The sequence below is a fragment of the Strix uralensis genome, chromosome Z, assembly GCF_047716275.1.
Source record: "Strix uralensis isolate ZFMK-TIS-50842 chromosome Z, bStrUra1, whole genome shotgun sequence".
In the NCBI taxonomy this organism is placed as follows: domain Eukaryota; kingdom Metazoa; phylum Chordata; class Aves; order Strigiformes; family Strigidae; genus Strix; species Strix uralensis.
Window position 1 is genome coordinate 3,360,554 of NC_134012.1, and position 23,436 is coordinate 3,383,989.

The 23,436-nt window shown below is 38.0% G+C and overlaps 1 protein-coding gene across 1 annotated transcript in view; it reads right to left on the minus strand.

Annotated features, from left to right (window-relative positions):
• ADGRV1 (adhesion G protein-coupled receptor V1) overlaps positions 1-23,436 on the minus strand; it is a 296,614-nt gene that overhangs the window by 200,409 nt on the left and 72,769 nt on the right. Inside the window, exons 36-55 of the mRNA XM_074856164.1 lie at positions 23,192-23,322; positions 22,823-22,922; positions 21,591-21,770; positions 19,867-20,030; positions 19,210-19,303; positions 18,551-18,583; positions 16,374-16,452; positions 15,617-15,755; positions 14,966-15,107; positions 14,277-14,539; positions 12,536-12,711; positions 11,710-11,834; positions 10,377-10,543; positions 10,151-10,294; positions 9,568-9,675; positions 8,831-9,083; positions 8,055-8,177; positions 7,637-7,859; positions 6,953-7,157; positions 5,808-5,954 (exon numbers count right to left, since the gene is read on the minus strand). Coding sequence (XP_074712265.1) covers positions 5,808-5,954; positions 6,953-7,157; positions 7,637-7,859; positions 8,055-8,177; positions 8,831-9,083; positions 9,568-9,675; positions 10,151-10,294; positions 10,377-10,543; positions 11,710-11,834; positions 12,536-12,711; positions 14,277-14,539; positions 14,966-15,107; positions 15,617-15,755; positions 16,374-16,452; positions 18,551-18,583; positions 19,210-19,303; positions 19,867-20,030; positions 21,591-21,770; positions 22,823-22,922; positions 23,192-23,322 — 2,996 coding nt within the window. The remainder of the gene's footprint in view (positions 1-5,807; positions 5,955-6,952; positions 7,158-7,636; positions 7,860-8,054; positions 8,178-8,830; positions 9,084-9,567; positions 9,676-10,150; positions 10,295-10,376; positions 10,544-11,709; positions 11,835-12,535; positions 12,712-14,276; positions 14,540-14,965; positions 15,108-15,616; positions 15,756-16,373; positions 16,453-18,550; positions 18,584-19,209; positions 19,304-19,866; positions 20,031-21,590; positions 21,771-22,822; positions 22,923-23,191; positions 23,323-23,436) is intronic.

Sequence of the window (23,436 nt, forward strand, 5' to 3'; positions counted from 1 at the left end):
TTCTTGGCACAAGCACAGTCTAGACAAGATGGCCCAGCACCCTGTGCAGCTGAATCTTAAAAGTGTCCAGTGTTGGGGAACCCACCACTTCCCTGGGGAGATTACTCCAGTGGCTGATTGTTCTCATTGTGAAAAATTTTCCTCGTGTCCAACCAGAATCTCCCTAGGAGTAACCCACACCCATTACCCCTTGTCTTCTCCATGTGACTCCTTGTAAGAAGAGAGTCTCCATCTCCTTTGTAGCCACCCTTTAAGTACTGGAACATGGTGACAAGGTCTCCCTTAAGCCTTCTCTCCTCCAGGCTGAACAAACCCAGTTCTCTCAGCCTTTCCTCACAGGACAGGCTGCCCAGTCCCTTGATCATCTTTATGGCCCTTCTCTGCACCCTCTCCAGCCTGGCCACATCTTTTTGGTATAGCGGGGACCAAAACTGAACACAGTATTCCAGGTGTGGCCTGACAAGCGCTGAGTAGAGGGGGATAATGACTTCTTTATCTCTGCTGGTGATGCCCTTGTTGAAGCAGCCCAGCATCCTGTTGGCCACAGCAGCACACTGGTCACTCATGTTGAGCTTGTTGTCCACCAGGACCCCCAGGTCCCTTTCCACAGAGCTGCTCCCCAGCTGGGTAGGTCCCAGCCTGTGCTGCACTCCTGGATGATGTTTTCCCAGGTGCAACACCTTACACTTGTCCTCCTTGAACTTCATAAGGTCCTTGTCAGCCCACTCTTCCAGCCTGTCCAGGTCTTCCTGCAGGGTGACTCTCCCTTCCCCAGTGCCCACTTCCCCACTCAGTTTGGTATCCCAGCAAACTTCATCAGGGTACACTTGGTCCCATCATCCACGTCACTTATAGAGATATTAAACAGTGTTGGGCGCAGTATTGATCCCTGGGGGACCCCACTTGTGACAGGTTGTCAGTTTGAAAAGGAGCCATTTCCCACCACCCTCTGGGCGCAGCCTGTCAGCCAGTTCCCACACACACACACACTGCACAGATCACTTGTCTAGACCATAACACATCAGCTTCTCTAGGAGGAGGCTGTGGGGAACTGATTCTTCCACCTTCCAAGGGGAAGGCCTTGGAGAAATCCAGGTAGACAGTGTCCAGCACTTGTCCCACATCAACCAAGCAGGTCACTTTGTCATAGAAGGTGATCAGGTTTGTCAAGCACGATTTGCTCTTGATGAATCCATGCTGGCTTTTCCCAATCACATGCTTCATTTGACTTGGGATAACCCCCAGGAGTTTGCTCCATAGCTTTCCCAGGGACTGAAGTAAGACTGATGGACCTATAATTTCCTGGATCCTCCTTTAAGCCCTTCTTACAGGTGGGTGTGACATTAGCCTTTTTCCAGTCTTCTAGGACGTCCCCCAATCTCCACGACATTATGGAGAATGGCCTCACAATGATGTCAGCCAGCTCTCTCAACACCCTCGGGTGGATAACGTCAGGGCCCATCGATTTGTAGGGGTCAAGCTCCTGTAGGAGTTCACATACCAACTCCTCCTTCACTCATAGTGCATCTGTGTTTGCATCGACCTGGGATTTTGTTCCTAAGGCCTGTGGCCCAGCAGTGCTGGTAAAGAGAGAGGTGAAGAAGGTGTTGAGAGCCTTTTCAGTGTTGTTGGTGACTAATTAACCTCTCCTGTTTAACAGTGGGCCAGTATTTTCCTTCTGTTTCAGTGCGATCACCTACCTGAAGAACCCCTTCTTACAGTTTTTGACATCCCTGCCAATTTCAACGCAAGCTGAGCTTTTGCTTTTCTAACTGCATCTCTGCAGCACACCCTGGCAATGCCCTTGTAGTTCTCAATGGGTATTTGTCCACTTTTCCATCTCTGGTATGCTTCTCTCTTGGTTTTGAGCAGACTCAGAAGCTCACAGCTAAGTCAAGGGCGTCTCTTGCACCGCCTACTTCACCTACCTTTGAAGAGGATGCACAATTTTTGTGCTTCCAGGAGAGTGTTCTTGAAAACATCCCAGCACTCACTAGCTCCTTTATCCTCCATGGAAACTTCCCCAAGAAATCTTCTCAGCTAAGCTCTGAGTGAGCTGAAATTTGCTCTTCTAAAATCTAAAACCTTTATCTTGGTACTAACCTTCAGTGTGCTCAGCAGGATCCCAAACTCCACAATATCATGATCACTGCAGCCAAGGTCATCACTAACCGAGATATTACAAGGCAGATCTTGCTGGTTTGTGAGTAGAAAGTCCAGCAGTGCCTCATTCCTGGTTGGCACATCTAACATTTGTATGAAGAAGCTGCCCTCTATGCATTCCAGGAACTTGATGGATGACATGTGAGCTGCTGTATTGTTCTTCCAACAAGTGACTGGGTAGTTGAAGTCAGCCATAAGAACCAGGTTCTGTTGACCTGAAGCTTGCTTAAGTGACCCAAATATTGCTTCGTTGGCCATACAGTCTTGGTTTGGAGGTCAGCATTTACTGTAAGATCCCCCTTGGGTACGACCCCTCTTGACCCAGAGGCATTCAATAGGGTTTCCACAATTGCTCCAGTTGACTTCTACACCTTCAAGGTTCTCCTTAACATAGAACATGACTCCTCCACCTCTTCTTCCCTGACTGTCTTTATGAAACTGCCTATAGCCATCCACCACGATCCTTCAGTCATGTGAGTTGTCCCACCATGTTTCAGTTATCACTATGATATCATAAATTCCTGACTGGGCAAAGAGCTCCAGTTCCTCCTCTTTGTTCCCCGGGCCATATTTATATATAAAAGAAGTGTAAGAAAAAAAAAAAAAAAGAGACCCAGAGAGACAGGTAACAAAGAAACACTTTGAGAAAAATGCAGTGTGGTAAAATAATTTGAAGAAAAGGTCACAAAACAAGAAATAATTTCTCAATCAGAAGCACAGTAATCAGAGAGACCAAATTCCCCGTTGAAAATTATTTTATGATTCCATGAAAATGAGTTTGATATAATCAAGCTACCTATAGCTATCTGCTTTATAAACAGGCATTCAACCTAAGACCTTTCTCTGACAACTACACTCCAACTTCAGGCAAAACAGCTCAGCTGTTTCAAAGTGATCATATATCTTGATTATCACAGAATCACACAATGGTTGAGGTTGGAAGGGACCTCTGGAGATCACCTACTCCAACCGCCCCTGTTAAGAACAGGTTCAACCACAGCAGGCTGCTCAGGGCCATGTCCAGCCAGGTTTTGAATATCTCCAAGGACAGTAACTTTACAATCTCTCTGGGTAACATGATCCAGCGTTTCACCACCATTACAGTAAAGATTTTTCCTCATGTTTAAAGGGAATTTCCTGTATTGTGCCCATTGCAGACACAGGACACAGCCAAGAAGTATCTGGCTTCACCTTCTTTACTCTTGATATCACGTATTTCTACACAGTTGTAAGATCCTTCCTGAGCCTCCTCCCATGTGTCAGATGCTCCAATCCCTTCATCATCTTTATGGCCCTTTGGTGGACTCACTCCAGTATGCCCACGTCTCTCTTACTGGGGAGCACAGAACTAGACCCAGCACCCCCGATGTGTCTCACCAGTGCTGAGTACAGGGGAGGAATCACCTCCCTCAACCTGCTGGCAATACCCTGCCTCAAACCAGTATGCACACATAGCTGGATCATGTTCAATTTATTGGTTTGTGTTATACTATATTCTATTATAATATTATATGTTATATTATTCAAAATTACCTCTCTTCCCTGAGGTTTCTTGAATAATACACTTAAGTTTAAGACCCTTTCAAAGATTACAAAAAGAGGAAGAATCAGTAAACAGCTGACATATGGTCATCAGCATCCTTTCTTCTGCAAATTACTGGCTCTGGCTGGGCTGGAGCTAACTTTCCCCACAGCATCTCGTATAGTGATGTGCTTTGCATTTGTGGCTGAAACAGTGTTGGTAACACAGCAACTTTTTGGCTGTAGCTGAACAGTGCTCTCACAGTGTCATAGGCTGGGGCTGGGCAAGAGGTTGGGAGGGGGCACAGCCAGGAGAGCTGATCCAAACTCACCAAAGGGCTATTCCATACCAAATAACGTCACGCTCAGCAATAAAAGGTGAGGGTGAGGAGGCAGGGAGGACACACACACAGGTGACCATTTATGGTTATGGCATTTGTCTTCCAAAGCAACTGCTACATATACTGAGGATCTGCTTCCCAGGAAGTGGCTGGACATCTGTCTGCTGATGGGAAGTACTGGATAAATTCCACATTTTGCTTTGCTTCCATGAATGGCTTTTGCTTTTCTTATTAAACTATCTGTATCTCAAGCTTTTCCACCTTATTTCTCCCCTGTCCTGCTGAAGAGGGGCAGTAAGAGAGCAACTGGGTGGGGGTTTGGCAACCAGCCAAGGTCAGTACACCACATACAAATATGTCGAAATAACGATCACCATATAATATGTATCAAAATCACTGCTAATTGAATAAATGTCTAGTCAACAGTTTTGTTGATTTTTTTTCCCACATAAAATGATTGAGAAATGCTTTGTCTATCTATACTCTTATTTTTAAATTCAAAGGGCTGACCACTTCATTAGGTCTCTCTCACAAGGAAGATGTGTCTATGAACACTCAGGTTACACCTACACTGAAGGATAAACAGAATTTTCTGGTGAACTACATCATACCTTTATTTTACCTTTGTGTCCCTTCCTTCCTGCAAACATATGCAGGGAAATCATGTAGCATCCATCTGGAATGCTCAAGGAGTACTTTAATAATTTTAGTATGATTGTTTTGGCATCCTTGAATTCCCCTCTGTTGATTTTTCTCTAATTTTTTTACCTTACTTCAGACCCATTATTTCCAGGTGTAAAGCTCATTTCTACAGCCTTTTGGCCTTCAGCTGTGGCCTGTGCTACAGCTCTACAGCCTCAAAGCCCACAGGGCTTTGTGTCTTCTACAGACGGCCACCAGATGGAGGCCCTTGACTTCAAGAACCTGGTGCCTGTCAGTTGTAAGGCATACCAAGAACTTTGGCTAGCAGGAAACGCTGGATTTTAACTTGGCTGAAAATCTAAACAGTTTCAGAAACAGATCCAACAGGGACTTGTGCTATCCTCCAGGGCCACTGAAGCTTTGGAGAAGAGAAGGCTGAGGGGAGAACTCATTGCCCTCTACAACTACCTGAAAGGAGGGTGCAGAGAGCTGGGGATGAGTTTCTTTAACCAAGTAATGAGCGATAAGACAAGAGGGAATGGCCTCAAGTTGTGCCAGGGAAGGTTTAGACTAGATATTAGGAAATATTTCTTTACAGAACGGGTTGATAGGCGTTGGAATGGGCTGCCCAGGGAGGTGGTGGAGTCCCTATCCCTGGAGGTGATTAAGAGTAGAGTTGACATAGCGCTGAGGCATATGGTGTAGCTGGAAACTATCAGTGCTAGGTTAATGGTTGGACTAGATGATCTTCAAGGTCCTTTCCAACCTAGGTGATTCTGTGATTCTGTGATTCTGTGACAATGTCAGGACAAAGAGCAAACTCTCCCTGGTACCCACCTATGCAAATGATTTGACACAGTAGCTGGATCTCACAGCAGGAAGAAAGGAAGATGGGAACAGGATACTACAGATACGCATTTCTAATGCCTGCACAGCACTGCAATATCTGGTTCTAGAAGAGCAAGAGTGTTGCTGCAGTATTATATGCCCGCCAGAAGTGCAGACTGCCAGAACCACAGAAAAGGACCAGGAAGCAGGAATTAACAGAAGGGGCAATCTAAGATATACCAGCCTTCTCCCTCAGTACATCTGCACCTATTGTCTGAGTGCTTCCTTAATATCAGTGATGTTTTTACGTACCATTCCTGAAGCTGGAAATACATCACTTATGCTCCCATTAGCAATCCACTCTACTGTAACTCGTCCATATGTTCCTATTAAACGTTCAATATTCAAGGTGATTAAGCTGTCTTGTTGCATTTCTTCAACTTGCTTCAATAAAGAGCTCTGGAAAACATAAAGTGGCAGAATCGTAACATTATTTTCTTATAAAGAAAAGTTTCTTTAGGGATCTGGGTATTCAATGGGGGCCAGTGACATTGGGCATCTACAAGTTAATCTACTATTAAGCAGCTAAATAGGTGTTCATTGACTAAATTTATATGCCCTAATTTTCACATGTACTCAATACTCCCAGGTTTCATGGATGTAAGAATTTAAAATGTCAAGCCTCTTTATCCTAAGGCAAAAAACCCTGTGTTTTTTGTTTAGGTTTTTTTGTCGGTTTTTTTTTAGCACAATATTTTATGTCCAAATTGTATGAAACAGATAACAAGTGGAGCTTCAAAAGAGAAGTATTTTTACTGCTGTTACTTTACTGTTATTCACCCACCTCACACAAGTCCAGATGCAATGTTCCATTTCAGTAATGACTCCTGTATTTTGTATCTTCAGTATGCATCTACTATAGCCCTGTCTAGGTAACTTCTACAGTGTTGATTCAAGAATTAACCACTCCAAATAATACCTTCAGTCTGACATTTTTTCCAAATGAGTTTTTTTGTTCTGGCAGACTAGCTCATCTTCTGACATAACCTGATTTGTATCTTTTTCAGGGGCAAAAGACCTTCAGATTTGTTTACTTAATTCCCTTGATTAACCAACCAGTAGCAACTCTATGATGATATCATATACGTCATCTGAAAATTGAATTTTTAGGTTGTTGCAAAACCAAACTGATAAACTTATGTGTTAATCTAAATGTAAGTGGATTATAGAAATCTCACAATAGGGACAGACCGTGGAACTGATTTTCCATCACCTTGTGTTCTGTATAATCACATAGTAATGCCAAATGGATGTTAAAAAGCTTCTAACTCAGGTTGTTACAAGACTTTAGAAAAACAATTCTGTCACATGCTCCAACTTACAGTTTTAGTGTGTTTGTGTTCTATTATTCAGAAACTACATATATGTATTTTAATGATTTACCTGAGAAGTTTTACCTGAGCAAATGCAATGACTCCGTAGGCATTGTCATTGGAAGGAATAATTATGTTAACAAAACCATGAACACCAATCTCTGCACCTCCCTTAGGGTTTTTCAACCACACTTTGAAGCATTCTTCCTCCTCTGGGATGATGTCATCCAGGATATTGACTGCTATCACAGCTTCCATGTCCCCAGGCTCAAATATCAATTCACCTGAACTAGCATAAAAACACACACATCAAATAATTATAAACTGAGGATAGCCGATTAATGAACTTTGAAAGGACTGCTATAAATTTAATGAGCATTTTTGGAGCTGGAATTATTGTTTATATTCCTGAGGAAGGAACTGAGGTTTAAAGGTTGTGGGATTTGTGTTAGGTAGTTTTGGCTTTTTTTAAATTACAATAGATCATAGAGTAACTGAAATTAATCATGATAGTAATTTAATTTTTCCTGAATAAAAGCTTTAAAAAAATCAAGTCATAACTGCAAGTCCTTTCTTGCCACGTTTTAGGCATGTTGTGAGGCTGTTTGACTTCAGGTCATCTTAAACCTACCTGTGAAAAATTCTCTTTAGTGTTAATAAGCACACCACACACAGAAGAATATAACGGTCTCCACTGTCACAAAAACAGTATCACAGAAAAAGAAATAAAAGAGCTGGGAGAAAATTATATAAAACAATAAAACCTACCTAGGTATAAAATCTGACTGGTTGGAGATAGTGGTCAGCTCATAAATCTGGGAGTTGGACTCTACGGACAGAGCAATCAAGCTCTTGCTGGAGTTCAGAGACCTTGCAGTAGCTGAAGTGATATGATCCGCATATGGGGCTTCCAGCACCACAGAGAACTGGTTCCCTTCTGGGTTCCAAGCATACAGTGATGTTGTGTCCTCACCAGACAGGAAGATGTGAACTACATTGAGCAAGGAGGAGAAAAAAGAAATATTCCATGATATAGTTAAAAGTTCTCCTTCTAATGTCACAAATGTCCTCGGTAGTCCAATGATTACAGCAACTTTTAAAGTCTGATAAATAACACCAAAAAAGAGCACATATATTTCTGCCATGCCAGTGTTATAAACTAGGATTTGAAGAAATATTGTCTTACCTAAACCTGAAGGAGGCATGAAAACATGGATGTTTCTTACAGCGCAGACTGGAAGAGTCTGAAAGTGTCTAAAGGTAGACTGCCCTGTCTCCCAGATGAAAATTTCAGAAGAATTTCCAGATTCTACAAAGGAGCAAAATGACAAAACTTACATTATTTTGCTGCCTGTGAAACTGCACACTCAGTGGCCATTCAAAAGCCAGAATTTGGCAGCTTTAATTACGAAGTGAGACCAACTATCATATTTTCCTTTTTACTTCGTGCATAACTCCACAGTATGACTAACCTTCATGGGATGATTCATCAAGGGCTTTTCTGCACACATTCACATATAAGAATGCTAAGATTGCCAGTATTCAACAGCCAATTGCAAACAAACCTATGGACTGCAACTTTTCAATAGACATAGTCATAAAACAATGCCTAAAATGTCATACTTGCAATAAAAAACACATGTACTTTGCTGACCAATGATCTTTGCAAATCACAAAGCTCAGAAAAGCTTAGAAAGGGTGCAATCAACAGCTAGATGAATAGAGTTATTTCCTATCGCTCTTGGGAAAATATTTCATTAGTTTCGTAAGTATTTGAGAAAAAACACAATACTTTTATTTTCTGAGGGACAAAACAGGGATTGCTTTGATAAAATGCTTATCAGTGAATTGTCACTCCCCAGTTGTACTTTAATCCCTATCTAAGCTCCTTTACCACAAATGCCTTTGCTACCAAACAAGCCAGCATATACTTAGCAAACTCAGTGTCTGTCTTCTAAATACCTTTTGCAATAATTAAATATATATCGGATCCAGAAATCCAGGCCTCCATGAGTTTTATTTCTTTTTCTGGTAATTGATGAAGATTCCTAAACTCATTATTCAGCCACTGGTACAAGAGCACGTTCTGGCTGGTGTTTGACAAAGAAACTAATAGGTACATAACACCTCCTCTAGGAAACAAGGCTACATTCAGAGCTCCGAAAAGTGGAAGTTGATGGTGCAGCACAAACATATCTTTATTCCAGTGGTAAACCTGTGGAAATATGAAAAATCTTTTTCATTATACATTCATAATTAGTACCAAGAGAAGATAAATTGTTATGATGAAAAACTGGGAAGACTTTTAGTGAACCAAATTCCTTATTTCTAAGGTGGACCCTACATTAAGGTAGAGGCACACTGGTAAGTAACTACCTTACTGCAAGCAGCTGTGCCTGTTCTTCGGATGAATAGGTTTATGGTCAGAAGTTATTTCTGTTCTTATAGTTGTTTTACATGCTAGATTTCAAACCAGAAATAACACTAGCAATAAAACCAAATCAAATGTAAATTATATGTAATTGTAGAGAGTGTTGCTACATTTAAACAGTTCTAGAATTTTAAGTCTTATAAATCCATAAGAGAAACATAAGTAATATTTCAGAAATATATACCTAGGTATTTTTATATTCATATTTCAAACTCAAAACTAATCAAACTACCCACATCAAAGCCAGGGAAGAGAAGTGTATTCTTACCTGGATGGAACTGGAACTGGTTGTGTAACTCACAAAAATCAAATAGTCTTCTTCATCCACAGCAAAGTGTTTCACATGTCTGGTATCCAGAATAGAAAGAGTCTGTATCTGTGAGGGAAATATTACAACAATTGTGTTTGGAAGTCACTTCAAAGTTTTTATAGATATACACACATATTTTTAAAAACTGTAAAATTGCATATAAAACTATATATAAAAAATATAAAATTATATATATGTAATTCTACAATTTTAAAAATACGTCTATATATGTGGAGTTAATTTAGAAAATTAATATAACTAATCATACATTTGTTCAGAAAATGTTCTATGACTTGATTGCTCCACAATTTCTTTCCTCACTTGCCAGGTCATTTTCCCCCACCCCCAAAATATAAATATAAAAACACAGCAGTAACAACCAGCTGTAAAAACTTATATCACTAAAGTCATGCAGGGTGTTAGGGCCCCAAACTAGCCAAGCACAGAGTGCTCTTTTCCTAAAACATTGCTGGACTGGAGAGCCTCCCAACGTCCTTTCCAATACCATTATTTTATGATTTTGTAAGTAAAACAGATTTACCTTCAACAGTCTGCGTTCAGGCATGAATGCATACACACTGTTGTTGGAAGCTCCCTGTGTGGCTCCTCCATGAGTAATTACAAGGTAGGGAGAGGTATAAATTTGGAAAGACACACAGCTCTTAGGATTCCACATACTGAAATTCTGAGAGAGGAATAAAAAAGTAAAACTGAGACTTAAATTCTTTGTTAAGTAGCATGCTTAGTGTTTGCAAGCAAACATTTACCTCGACGGGAACAAAAACTCCTTTCCACTGGTAGACAGTAGAAAATGTAGCTGGAGGCGTACGCAGCAGAACACCATACAGGATTTCTCCTGATGTAAAGAAACACCAGCTAGACGCTGACTCTTCCACAAAACTTTGCAAGACAGACAGGACACCAATACTACCCCCTGCAACATAGTAAAAGAAAGTATTATTTATTCTTGAGGCCTTTTTCAATGCCATTTGCATGATTTACTTGCCATAACCAGGCATAGTATCAGAAATGTTGAAGTTGTCTCTAAATAGTTGGTATAAGTGTATGTAAATGCATGGAAATGTTACAGAACTGAGGATGTAATGAGAGTTAAGCAATAAATGTATTCTTCATATATTACAATTGCATATGGAAGATGCATAGGCAATTTGAGTCTGACTCAGAATGATTCAGTTTGGAATTTAGCTAGTGAGAAAATTAGCCAGATAGCAAGTAGCAAAAAAAGTGACAAAAAACCTAAAAAATGTATGAGTTTGTCCTCCTTCTCCCCCTCACCACAACAAGCAGTCCTGGCACAAAGATGCTTAGACTGCCTAAGCTGTTTGACTGGCTTACAGAAAAAAGCACTGTGCTGTCAGAACTAAACTCCAACAGCTAAACCCCCAATCCCACACATAGATCAGAGGAGCTGCTGAGCCAGACAGGATATTCACCCCTGTTCAAAACCAGGCATTTCCATTTTTGCCTTGTTAGTTTCAGTCTGGATTAGCAGGCAGCTGGTAGTGACCAGTATTGGAACACAAATCGTTTAGCATGGAAATGGGAACAAGCAGGCAGAGATGGAAGGATATCTTCCTTCAGTGGCAGTGCTAACTTGGACCAGTTTAAAGTGCTCATGAAATTACAGCCTGAGACTCCCACAAATTCATCTCATTTGGCACACTGGGGGATAGGATAGAAAACGTGGTGGCATTTTTTCAGACTAAGGCTATGTCAGATTCAGGTAAAGTGTGTCTCTTATACTGTGTTAGAAAAATCCAAACTTAGAAGTAGTAAAGACCATATTCTAGTAAAAAAAAAAAAAAAAAGTCTAGTGACAATAATGTTCATATTAGCAGCAAGGAGAGCAAGACAGATTATTGAAACTCTGGCAGAAGTGGCTGATGACAAGGTGACTCTTAAGCAGCTGAGCTCTTTGACCTAATGAGTCGTGACATGCTTAGAAAAATATTAATTAATGTGATGAAGTCTGAATACATGAATTTATATTCCAAAGTTACATCTCCTGTATCTTTGGCTAGTCTCTTGCTATCTCCACTCTGACAAAAGCAGTGGACACTCTCTATAAAGTGAACGTACTGATGCCAAACGCAGTATCCGACAATGTCTCCCACTCAACACTCACAGACACGTTGAGCCCATTACTCCGTGAAACTTTCAAATAAACCGTTGTGTTGGCTTCTTCAACTATGAGGAAATTTGTCCTAAATGTGAGAATTGTGAAAATAAAGATAAAATGTATTATTTTTATAGGAAAAGAATAAGATTCTTACAGTAAAATTCCAGCGCAGAATATACAACAGAAATAAAAAGAAAATATGAAGAACTGGTTTTTCTGTCTGACAGACTGATAGCTACATTAAGGCTGTCCAATGCTTCTTACCACAAGACCTTAGCAAAATCATAGGAAAATAAAAAAAATCTTGAACCAGCCTGAGATTTAACACACCAGCTGTATGACTTAAGCTGAATGATTTTTGAAAATGTCATTCCATATGGTTCGTTTGCTTCTGAAAAACAGCCCTGAGTGAAAGTGTATTTTACACAAGCTTAAAAACAAAAATAAATTATTAACTGTATGACTCCTTGGGCCTTGATTTGAGGTTTGGAGCTCTTCACATGGGTTACTATTAGTGGAATGTTAAGGGACTGATGAAGTACTGTTTTATGAAAAAATCCATAGAGAGATTGACATGTCTAATGATGACTAGTCCATTTTAAGTGTTTTTCTGTTTTTTTTAATAGCAGTAATAATATTTGACAGATAGTGTACTTTTCAAAATTACAAATGTTTTACAATTGGATTGAATATCTTTAAAGGGATTCATCAAAAACAAAACTGTAGAGAGACACCATCTGTACTGAATATGAAAAAGCTCCTTTTAACTGAATCAGTGTTTAGTACCTATTTGTAACTGGATAGATGCTGAAGAGCCCTAGTGGCGCCTGGTTCTGTAATACTGTAATCATAGTTTGCACTCTTGTGCCTAGTCTGGCTCCTCCAGTTGGATTGAACAGGGTGACAATGAAGTGCTCGTCCATTTCTGGTTCTTCATCCAGTATTGCAGTAATATGCAGTGTCTGACAAGAAAACAAGCACAGAAGGTTGTTGAGACTTGGCAGCTAATGATGACATAACCCTGTTTCCATTCTTTCACTGTACACCTTTGGATAGCACAGAAGGAGAACAGCAGTGCTTGAAACTGGAGAGGCAGAAGTGAGGCAAGGAGAGTTCAGGCTGAGGTTCTAAAGTCAACCGTCTGGTGACCTTCATTGGTGCAATATTAAGAAGAGCATATCTTTTTTTTTTTTTTCCCCCCCTCTCCTTTTTTCTCCTATCATCCTAAGACCCTCTGAAATTTAATACTCTGTAATCTTTTTTCATGCTTTCGTTCTCTACTTATTCCTTGGTAATTCATAGTCCCCGTACAGCTACCTGATCCCCTCAGCTCAGTCAAGTTGGTTTTAATTTACTTTGGCTGGCAGCTAAACTAGCTCCAGGCAACAGGGTAATTCCACTACTGGTGCTGGGATGAAAGAAGGAAAAAAGGCAAGAATAGAGGGATATTTTGAAATACTCTCTCTCTTCTTGATGCTTCCTTCCCTCTACTGCACCACTATGGATGAGAATAGGACCCTCTCAAGGTGGTTTCAAATTAGCAGAGAATTATCTAGAAAGAGGTAGGTGTTTTCACTATCATTTGGGGCTCATTGTCATACTTCCAACTGCCCAAACTGACAAAAGTTACAGAGGTGCACATAGCTTTGCTATAGAAAAAAAAGTAATGATGGATCTGGAAGTAAACTGGAGCTTACAACCTTTTAGATCCCTGTTTACTTCTGCAATAAACCAGATTCAGACACTGTTTTAAGAAGTCTTTGACTTCCTGCAGATCTGCTACACTAGCCATCACTGTAGTTCCAAATGCACATCAGGTTCAGAAATTGAAAACCAGTGTTTCCAGAAAGGTTTGTTTCAGATTCTACCCCACTAGCCATAATATGGCAACCTGTTACTGAGCCTAGCTTCACTGACAAAATAAAATAAAAAGTAAAAACTAAAATAAAAATAAAAAATAACCACACTTCCATTAAACTTCAGAAGGGTCAGGTTTTCACAAACTTAAGCTAGATCATTTTCTAACTGATGTTCTTGTGGGGACAGTACAGAGTGAGCTTAATACTCCCAGAAGAATAAGTCATTTTCTATTCCTAAGCCTCGGAGAGCTGTTCACTTTCTGCATTTGTTGCAGCACACTCTGTTCAGTTCAGACCAGCTGAAGCATCTCATTACAGAGTGGGAATTTTAGTTCAACCTTAACTATTCAAGCTTGCAAATTATCACTTCATTTCGAAGTCTGTGTTTCAGCTACATGATGAATACATATAAAGAAATGTCCCCATGCTTACATAAACATTATATAACCACTATATTGTTTTCAATTTACCTCAACTATTACAAAGAGAGAAATATTTACAGAAAAGCACATTTAATTTTTATGCACTCCCACAACTCAATTTGTTCTGAGAATAAAGGAAAACGTAAGAAATAAATAAATACAAGAAAAAACACAGACAGTTCTGAAATCTTTCCAACAATTTCAAAAAAGCTTTCTTCACTTCTTTGGTAATAACTATCATATTACCTTGAATCTGACTCCCTCTTCCAGCACAATATATCCTTGAGAAGGGGTCAAATCCACTGATGCCTCTGAAGAATTAATTTCACTTACAAGATACTGAACAGTCACGGTGCCAAATATCCCCTGAGGAGGTTCTCTAATAATATTTAATACTGCAACACTTTCCATCAAATGGAGAGCTGTTTGCTCTCTTAGGAAGAAGTGATCGCTGTTATTGAAAGACAAAACTCCATGGCCATCATCATTGGCAAGTATAGTAATTGTGGCTTTTGAGAAATAAATAATGGAAATATTCTTTAATTAACACAGTAAAATATAATTGTACATATATACAAATAAAATACATATAAACACAAATCCATTCTGCCTTTAGTGTATATATAATGCTTTTATGTCCATGATATTACTTGAAGATGTAAGTATTTTACTTTATCTAGGAAGATTACTAGACAGAAAGTACCTAGACCCTCTTATTAAAAAGCTCACTTTTTCAAGTTTTGATTCCTTATTTTACATATTATCTTGTTAATTGCATAGATTTCATAGGGATGTTTAAGAACCTTCCAAAGGAGTATAAACATCTACCATAGCAGGGAAATGGTGTTTTCAGAAATATGATTATTCAGAAGAATGACATTAAAATGACTGCCACACAGTTCCAAAGAATGAGAACATCAAAACTTAAGTTTTACCTGTTGTATTCTCCCCTAATTCCAGTCCCAGAGAGGGATTTGTTAGAATTAACTGGAATTTCTCATCACCTTCAGGAATATCATCATCAAAAATCATAACAACGACGGATTTATTCCTTTCTCCATCAGCAAAAAAAAGAGTCTAGCATTGAAACACAGAAAGCACTGAATACTTAACAGCTGTTCATACACACAGAATTTTTCAACTAAGTTAAACAGAACTGTCTTAAATAGGAAGGAAGAGGAGGGAAGAAGAGCTATGATCTCTATGTCCCTTATAAATCGATTGAAACAGAAGTAAAAAAGTTTAGCACGTTGCAGAATGAGGATGAGCAAGAGCAATTTACTTTGAAAGTTCTGTTGTAAAAAATATGAAACCTTATATGAAATCTTATATGCTCTTGTCTATGCAAAATTGTATTTGAGAGATTTGAAATTTTACAACTGTCTTATATTTAAAAATACTTCAGTATCAAGAAAGAAACAAAAAGAAGATGACTAATTTTATCTCACTCTATTCAGATAACCAAAGCAACTGAAACAAGTTGAAAAATCTAGCTTCATTACTGATCATTCTGCAGAATACACAGGTGGCATTCTGTTGAGGAAGCTGAAGGAATGAAAAGGACTGGATTTAGAATTTGCTCTTACCCTTGAGGTCACATTAAAATCCAAACCCAGCTGTGCCTCCAAATTTTGGGCATAAAAAAATACAGACACATTGCCATATGATCCTCTGTTTCGGTATGCCATTATTGTCAGGTTCCCCTGAGATTCGTTAACTTCAAAACTAAAACAAAAAGCAACAAAAATTCTCAGTGCTCTTTTGACTTAGATGGTACATAGCTGTTATATTTTCACTTCAAATCATTCCCTCTGCTTTATAAGAACAAGGCATCATTACAGTACCAACATCATTACAATTGCCTAATACAACCTCTTTACCTTTGTTTCTTATCTAAACGGAATTAAGCTATAGGAGGTTGTGCTTTTTTCCTGCTAGTGGCAGATTAAGCCTGCCTATGGTCATGGATGCCTTCTTCCTAGCTCCTGGAAATTAGTCAGAGAAAAAGATGTGGGAGGTGCCAGTGGATGCTTCCATGGATGCAGGGGCCTGGAAAACTGGATGGAAGCTGGGGAAGTGATGCAAGTTCACAATATAAAAGGACAGCAGTGAAAGTAAATACATGGTAGCCAAAGATTTCTGAATAAACATACTGTAAATGTTGCTTTTCAGTGTCGGAATTATCTTATACTTTCCAGTTCTACTGAATTGAAGGATGCTTTGCCATCTCAAAGATCTGGCCCTATTTCTAATAGGAATTGTACTGTTAACTGAAAATTAAAATACTTGGGCAACCCCAATCACTAACTGACACAGTGAGTTCTTCAAGGAGACAAGACTTACTTGGTACTTTCCCATTCTATGACTCCACTTACTCCATCATTAGCATCAATAATGATTTGAGAAGCTAAACCTTCCACATCTAAAATAGAAAACAGAAGGACAAAAATGAGAGAACAAAAGAGTCCATCTTCACAATTTTTGAGAATAATAGAAGCATTTCTTAAATATCTACTAATTTTGTACCAGAAATACAGCATTTTCTGTTTCCAAAATGTGGACGAGAAAATGGTAGTGGGCAAGATAATTGGAAAGGCTCAAAGAAAAATCTGTCCTTACTACCTTGCTATGTGAACTGCAACACTGTGCCTTGAATTAGCACTGTTACATTTATTAATGCAAACAAAAAAATACTAAAGAAAATTTAGAAAGCAAAACATAGCACAGAAAAACTAGGAAATACCAAAAGCAAGATTTGCCATGGAATCTTAATTTATCTTCACTGTGTGTGTTTATTATGACGACATTCAACATTTTGCAGACTGTGCCATTCTGAATATGGGAGGGAAAATAAGTAAGAAAGAATAAACGATCCAATATTTCATCTTCTATTCATGTTTCAGTGCCAGATCATAAACCTTACTTGCACACACCCCAGATTCTGCTACAAATACAGAATTATTAATTTCTTTGTAGGCTCTTTATTAGTACTTTATTATATGTAGTACTATAATATTCTGTTGCTTTATAAAGATGCATCTTCACAATAACTCTGACAGATTATTGTATGAATTGTACTGTGAAAACATTGAATAGATTAATGCCAGAAATGTCCACTAATTTCAGAGACCAGAACCTGGCAGTCAGAACTTGATTCTTCTGAGGAAATAGTGCCTTAATTTGTTCAGACAACAGCACTGCATGACTATCTTAATTTACATCAACTTACTTTTAATAAGACTTAAAAAGAATTGAAGAAAATAATTGAAGAAAATAATGACAATTTCTACAACCAAACTGACTTCACTGAGTCTGTAGTAAACATGATATATTTAGATCCATTGGAAAGACTTCTATCAATTCAGATCAAACTGAGTAAAAGTAAAAGGTCATTGCCATGAATCCAACCCGATCACTATGAGGTAGTGATGAAAATCATCAGTAGCTGCAAAACCTCTACACAAACAACAGAAATGTTCTTGAGGTTTAGAAATCCAGAGGGAGTGCTAAGTGATTACAGGCTGTTCGGCTGCACTCCTAAACTGCATTTTCCCTTTGTGTCAGTCAGATCAGTTCACCCAGGGTCTGTAAAACTTTTCTTTCAGCATCAGACCTCTTATTTCATGTCTGGCATCTTTCCCTGCCCTGATGCCCCCTGTCCTCCTTCCCCAGTTTAGATTTTTCTTGTATCGATTAAGTTTATTCCTTTTTCCTTCGTTATTCTCAGCTGTTGATCATTTTCCCTTTTTTTAGTTCCTTGCACTTTTGAGTCAGGCTCTTTCTTCCACCTTTTTTAGAAGATGGGAGCAAGAGGAGCATGGAGAAAACAACAGCATCATCTTTACCCCTGCTGATTCTGCTCCTTATCAGTGAAACCTCCGATCAGAAATAAAGGTCACTTCAGTTCAGTGTGTTCAGCTCTACATCACAGACATACCAGACTTACTCCACATACTGCATACCATTGGCCAGGACATGAACAGCACGTGCAATATATTCCAGATGTGCAGGATTGACTGCACGTGCCTGTATCATGTGCAGAACACCCTCTCTTTTGATATAAGACACTTCCTAGAAATACTTCAAATATCTTGTATAGGGTATGGAATTGCTAGAGATCTAATCCTAAACAAATGCACTACACCAACGAGGAGTTAAAGTGTCAATCATAACAAATCAAAACATATCAAGGGGGAAAACAAGATTAGAAAATAGTCTGATAACAGAATTTGTAGTGACATTATACAATGACGATAAGTTTTCGCCTCATGGGTTAAAACTATCATTTGTTCATCCTAAGGGCATTTAACCCAACGCAGATATCACAGCAGGGTTGAACGGTCAGGATTCAAAGAGACTGACAACCCCTTATGACAGAAGGTGACACTATACAACACTCAGCACAGTTTAGTACAGAAAAATCCTTTGTACTTAAATGTTACTCTTTTTATGGTTTGGATTTTAGACTTGACTAATCACAGCTCAGGCTCTACGAATCAGCAATGAGTCTTGCAAGTTACCTTTCAATCTGTAACGAATTAACTCTGTCACTTCTACAGGCATGCAAAGAAAAGGGAAAAGAGTCAAAGTAGATGTTAGAAATAAGCAGTATCAGAAGATGTTAGAAACAAGCAGTATAAATAGTCTCCGGTACCACAGGATAATCCAACTGTCTTTAAAGCCAATGGCAGCTATGCTACTGAATTCAGAAGCAGAATGAAGAGCTAACTAAGCAAATGATAAATGAGTTTCACTGGAAGAGTAGAAAAATCATAGGATATGACTCCTAAAAGTAAATCTGATAAAGAGTAATAAAAAGAGACTTTTGAAAGAGTGAACAAAGTAATCACATAGAGTAATTTTTTAGACAAAAATTCCATTATGTACTTGGAAATGAAAATCAGATTAACACACTGCCAATAAAACTTTTCAGATAATTGTGCTCTCCAACTGTTAATTACTAAATCCTCTATGAAAATTGCCTTATCATTTTTACAGAGCTTAAAAAAGTAAGAAGCAAGTGTAATAGTGAAAATGTTTGATATTCTACAATGTTTCTTTCAGAATACCCTGTTTTATACTGGCATAGTTGGCAAGAAAGTGGAATAATGAGTAATATAATCTGCATGCAATTCATGTAAAAGAAAACCCAAAGATAATTCTGTATAAGTTGTTTTACCCAGCCTAGGCGGGAATGAAGTTGAATGGTTCATGATGAGTTCCACTGCAGTTAAATTAACCAAGAAGAATTCTTGCACCTCTGGTACGTCATCCTGCAAAACACAAATTCAGTACATCCCCTTTCCTTTTTCCTTTAAGAAACTGTCACAGAAGTCACTAAAAAGCAACACACTAAAAGTCTCTAATATTATAGCAAGACTAGAATTGATTTATTTTTCCATTTTCTTGAAATAATTTTACTGGGTGTAAAATTGATTACCTTGAATGAATTATGAAGTAAGACATTATATTTCATGAAGAAGACTCCACGGTGACACTAAACTATTTTTGTGAATACATTTCTGCCCAGCTTTAAAGGCATAAACCCCAACCACTGAGAAAGTAAGAACCTGTAGTAAGCAATTAATTACACTGTCCTAAATATCAGATAGTAAAGTCTTAATGAGACAACTAAATTTCATTTATGCATAGGTAGAGCTTCTTTGTCTTGTTATTTGTCCTTCTGTGAATTTAACATTAAGATAAAAACTGTCTTTCTAAATGACAATGAAATATATAGCTTCAAATAATATGCAGGTTTCAAGCTTTACATTCCAAAATATTCCTCTTTTGATGTGATATAGATCAGTATAGAATGAAAGGGTTTAGAGTTTACCTCTAGAATAGTAACATTTATGGCAGCTGATGTTTCTCCTTCTTCCAAAGTCAGTGTGCCAGAAACAGCTATAAAATCAGCTCCTGGTTCAGCCAGGGCCCCTTCTGTCTGATTGCTTAAGGTGAGCAATCCTGGAACTGTGGCATACGTAACATTGATAGCACCTGTTCAATTTGTGACAAAAAAAAAAAAAAAAAAAAACCAAGCTTTTTCAATTCTTGTGTAACGCTCACTGGAATAGACAAAGAAAAGAGATCAAAAGCTCATCCACAAAATGAAAAGCCTAATTGTAAAACATTGTAAAAAAGTGTAAAATCTGGAGCCAATGGAGCTTTGTTACTGTTTTTTACTGTGCTTTCAGTCCAGCCTTTGATGATTTGTCCAGCATCACAGGACTCAAAAAGCATTAGGACAAAATGTATTCAGATATTTGAGGTGCCGTGGACTGTAAATGTTACATTGCTGAAGTACTACCTGGGATATCTAATCTATTATTAATATCAGGTTTGGTGCCAAGGGAAGTAGAATGTTTCAGGAATGACTGATATCTAAGAAAGGCTCTAAAGGCAGTTCTGGGAAATACAGTTTAATAAATCTAGTTTCCTTCCCAGGAAGACTAACATAGACTTCAATAAAGAATAAAAATTAGGGGACACATTGATAAATTTTACCAAGGGAAAAAGTTAGACATAATTTTTTTATAATAAAGCCATGTCTCACTAATCTGCCAGGGTAAATCCAGTTGCAATTTTAAAGAGAGTCACCCTGGAGATAAAATGACAGAGGAAATTCAAAGCTAGTCTGTATGAAATAAAATATAGAGTATAAAAGAATCTTAGCTTTAATAAATAATGATGGACTTTAAGTAAGAGATCCTACATTTATTATGGATTATCTTAAAGCATTAGTTTCCTGAGTAGTGCTCCAAAAGTAAATTAGATACCGATTGATATTAAAAAAGAAATGGGAAAACATAAATGTCATTAAAATGCCTCTACAAATCTGTGGTGTGTCCAGATATTGAATATTCATTGTAAACGGTCACTTCACTTCAAAACAGATACAACAAAAGAAACTAAGAGGGATTACCACTGAGGTCTAAATATAGTCTAAAAAAGTAAATAGGAAATGATTACGCATGTTATCTCACAATGTAAGTTGAAATTCTCAGGCAACAAACACAAGAAAATATTTGTGCACACAGCACATTAATGAATTCTGGAATTAAGTAGCACTTAATTTTATGGATGTTGATAGACAAATTGATTTTAAAAGGAATAAGAAATCCTCAGAGGAAACGTAAACCGAATTCAGTGGTTTGAATGCAACTTTTTTCCATGGGACATTCCTAAACTTCCAACTTCTGGAAGTTTAGAGGGGAAATATGTGGGAATGATCATTCCGTAAAAGCTCATTTTCTCATATGTTTTTTATTTCTTCTGGAGGACTAACCCTTTGAGACAGATTCATTAGACATAAAGGTAGTAACCCTAATAGCCTACTAGCTACGTCACAGCTCCCAGACTCCTTGCTGTGGAAATGAGGGCTATGGCTCCAGTTTTAACTAATACTTAGTTTCTAAGCCTGCAGTAAGAAGCCTAGAAATTCTGAAAATAAAAACTGTATCCAATATCTTTCAAACTTTCCAGCCTCCCTGTCATGGCTTTCATTTGCCTAAAAATTACGAAAAAGAACTTCCTTTCTCTTGGAGTTGTTATACAAACCTAGAGATCCAAATTCTCTGCTAATAAAAAGCTGAACCGTTTTGTTTTCCTCTGGAATTAAAACTACCCTGGATGGGGAAGCAAAATTCAAGACTCCATGTGGTTCATCACTAGCTTCTACTGTCAGAACAGCTTCATATCCTTGACTATCCAAAACAGCAGCACCTGAAGAAGAGACTCCTGCAAAAGAATAAATGGACTACAGTGAATCAAGTGTTATCAACTAATTTATTTTTATATTACTGCTACTATTACATCCAAATGACAGTAACAGTGCAAATAAATCTAACACATGGTGTGCTCACTGAAGTTTATGGATGGTGTGGAGTGTATACATATTTACATTCAACAACAAATACAGGAACATACAATCACAACAGAAACTGTATACGTACTAAGTACAGAGACACAAAAATGTATTAAGAAATGAGAAAACTTAATGGGCCAGTGCCAAATACCAACTTCCCTAAACTTCTATTTAAAAGGAAAGTGAAAGTTTTCCCAGGAATTAACTCCAAAAGTTAAAATTATATTCAACTTCTCAATCATTCCATTATGAAATTACTCCCTTTTCCAAGTTTTGTCTTGATAAATAATTGTTGGTGTATTAATTTATTCTTATCCTGATGGATTACAAGAGTCAACAAATGATTGTGGCAAGTTGGTAAGGCACCTAGCAGCAACACAACGCATGTCAAGTTAGTTTGGTGTTTAGACGTTAATTTCAGTTTAACACAGGTCTTTCAGAGGGATGTAATTTCATGCTTCTTTTTTCATCATTTGAATGGCAAGAATAAAATATTCTGACCTCCTGGAATTTAGAGACAGATCAGAAAGTCAGCTTGCGGCATGACAAGTTTGCTTTAAAAGATAAAAATATCTGCTTATTTCATGGCAACTGTAACATTAGTAAGTTCAAGTTTGCATTCAGTTAAAGGGAAGCAAATAACTACTGAATTAAACAGATAGAGTTAAATAAGGTTTAACACCGATTAAGGAAAACTGCAAAGACACTGTGGGGTTTGTTTATATACATATATATATATGTACACACACACATATGCACACATAAAGACCAAGCCTGTTTCAAGAAAACATGAATGAACTTTGTACAGTTTACACCAGTTGCATAATGCTTAGTCCCATACTTCCAAAATGGTTTAATACATATGAAAATATTACACCACTAAACGGTAGTTTTAAGATATAGCAGGCTTTAGTTCTGCCCTTACCTTCTGTTTTGATGTTGTATAGGATGATCTGGTATTCTTCTTTTTCTTCAGGAATATGGTCATCCAGCAAGTGAACATACAATGTTGCGTTCAGTGTCCCCTATTTATTTTATTGATAAACTGATTAGTCATTATTATATAAAATACAAGTGATACCACTGTATCATATGCATTTTGAACAACATCTTTAAGAAATGTAAAGTTAAAGTATCAAAAACTATAAACTGTCTCCAGTTTAGAACTCCAAGAGTAAAGGAGCAAGTAAATAATATCAAGAAACAAAGACTGCTATAAAAGCACACTAATTTTCCCCTCTCAGTTCTTACTACAATATTCTTCCATAGCCTTTAGCTTTGTTTATGGACTTACCTCAGGAAAAAAGAGTATTCCAGAATAGTTTTCAAAATTTTGTTTTACGTTATGCCCAACTATCTTCCATTCAACAGTAACATTCCCCAGTCCTGGAGCAGTTCTTACAACATGGAATTGCAGTTGTTCTCCTAGGAACAAAGGATAACATGTAATATTTTGGGGTTTCCCCTCCTACATGTCAATTATAAAAATGAGAAGCCAAAAATATGCACCACACTTAAAATAATTTTTCTGAAAGACAT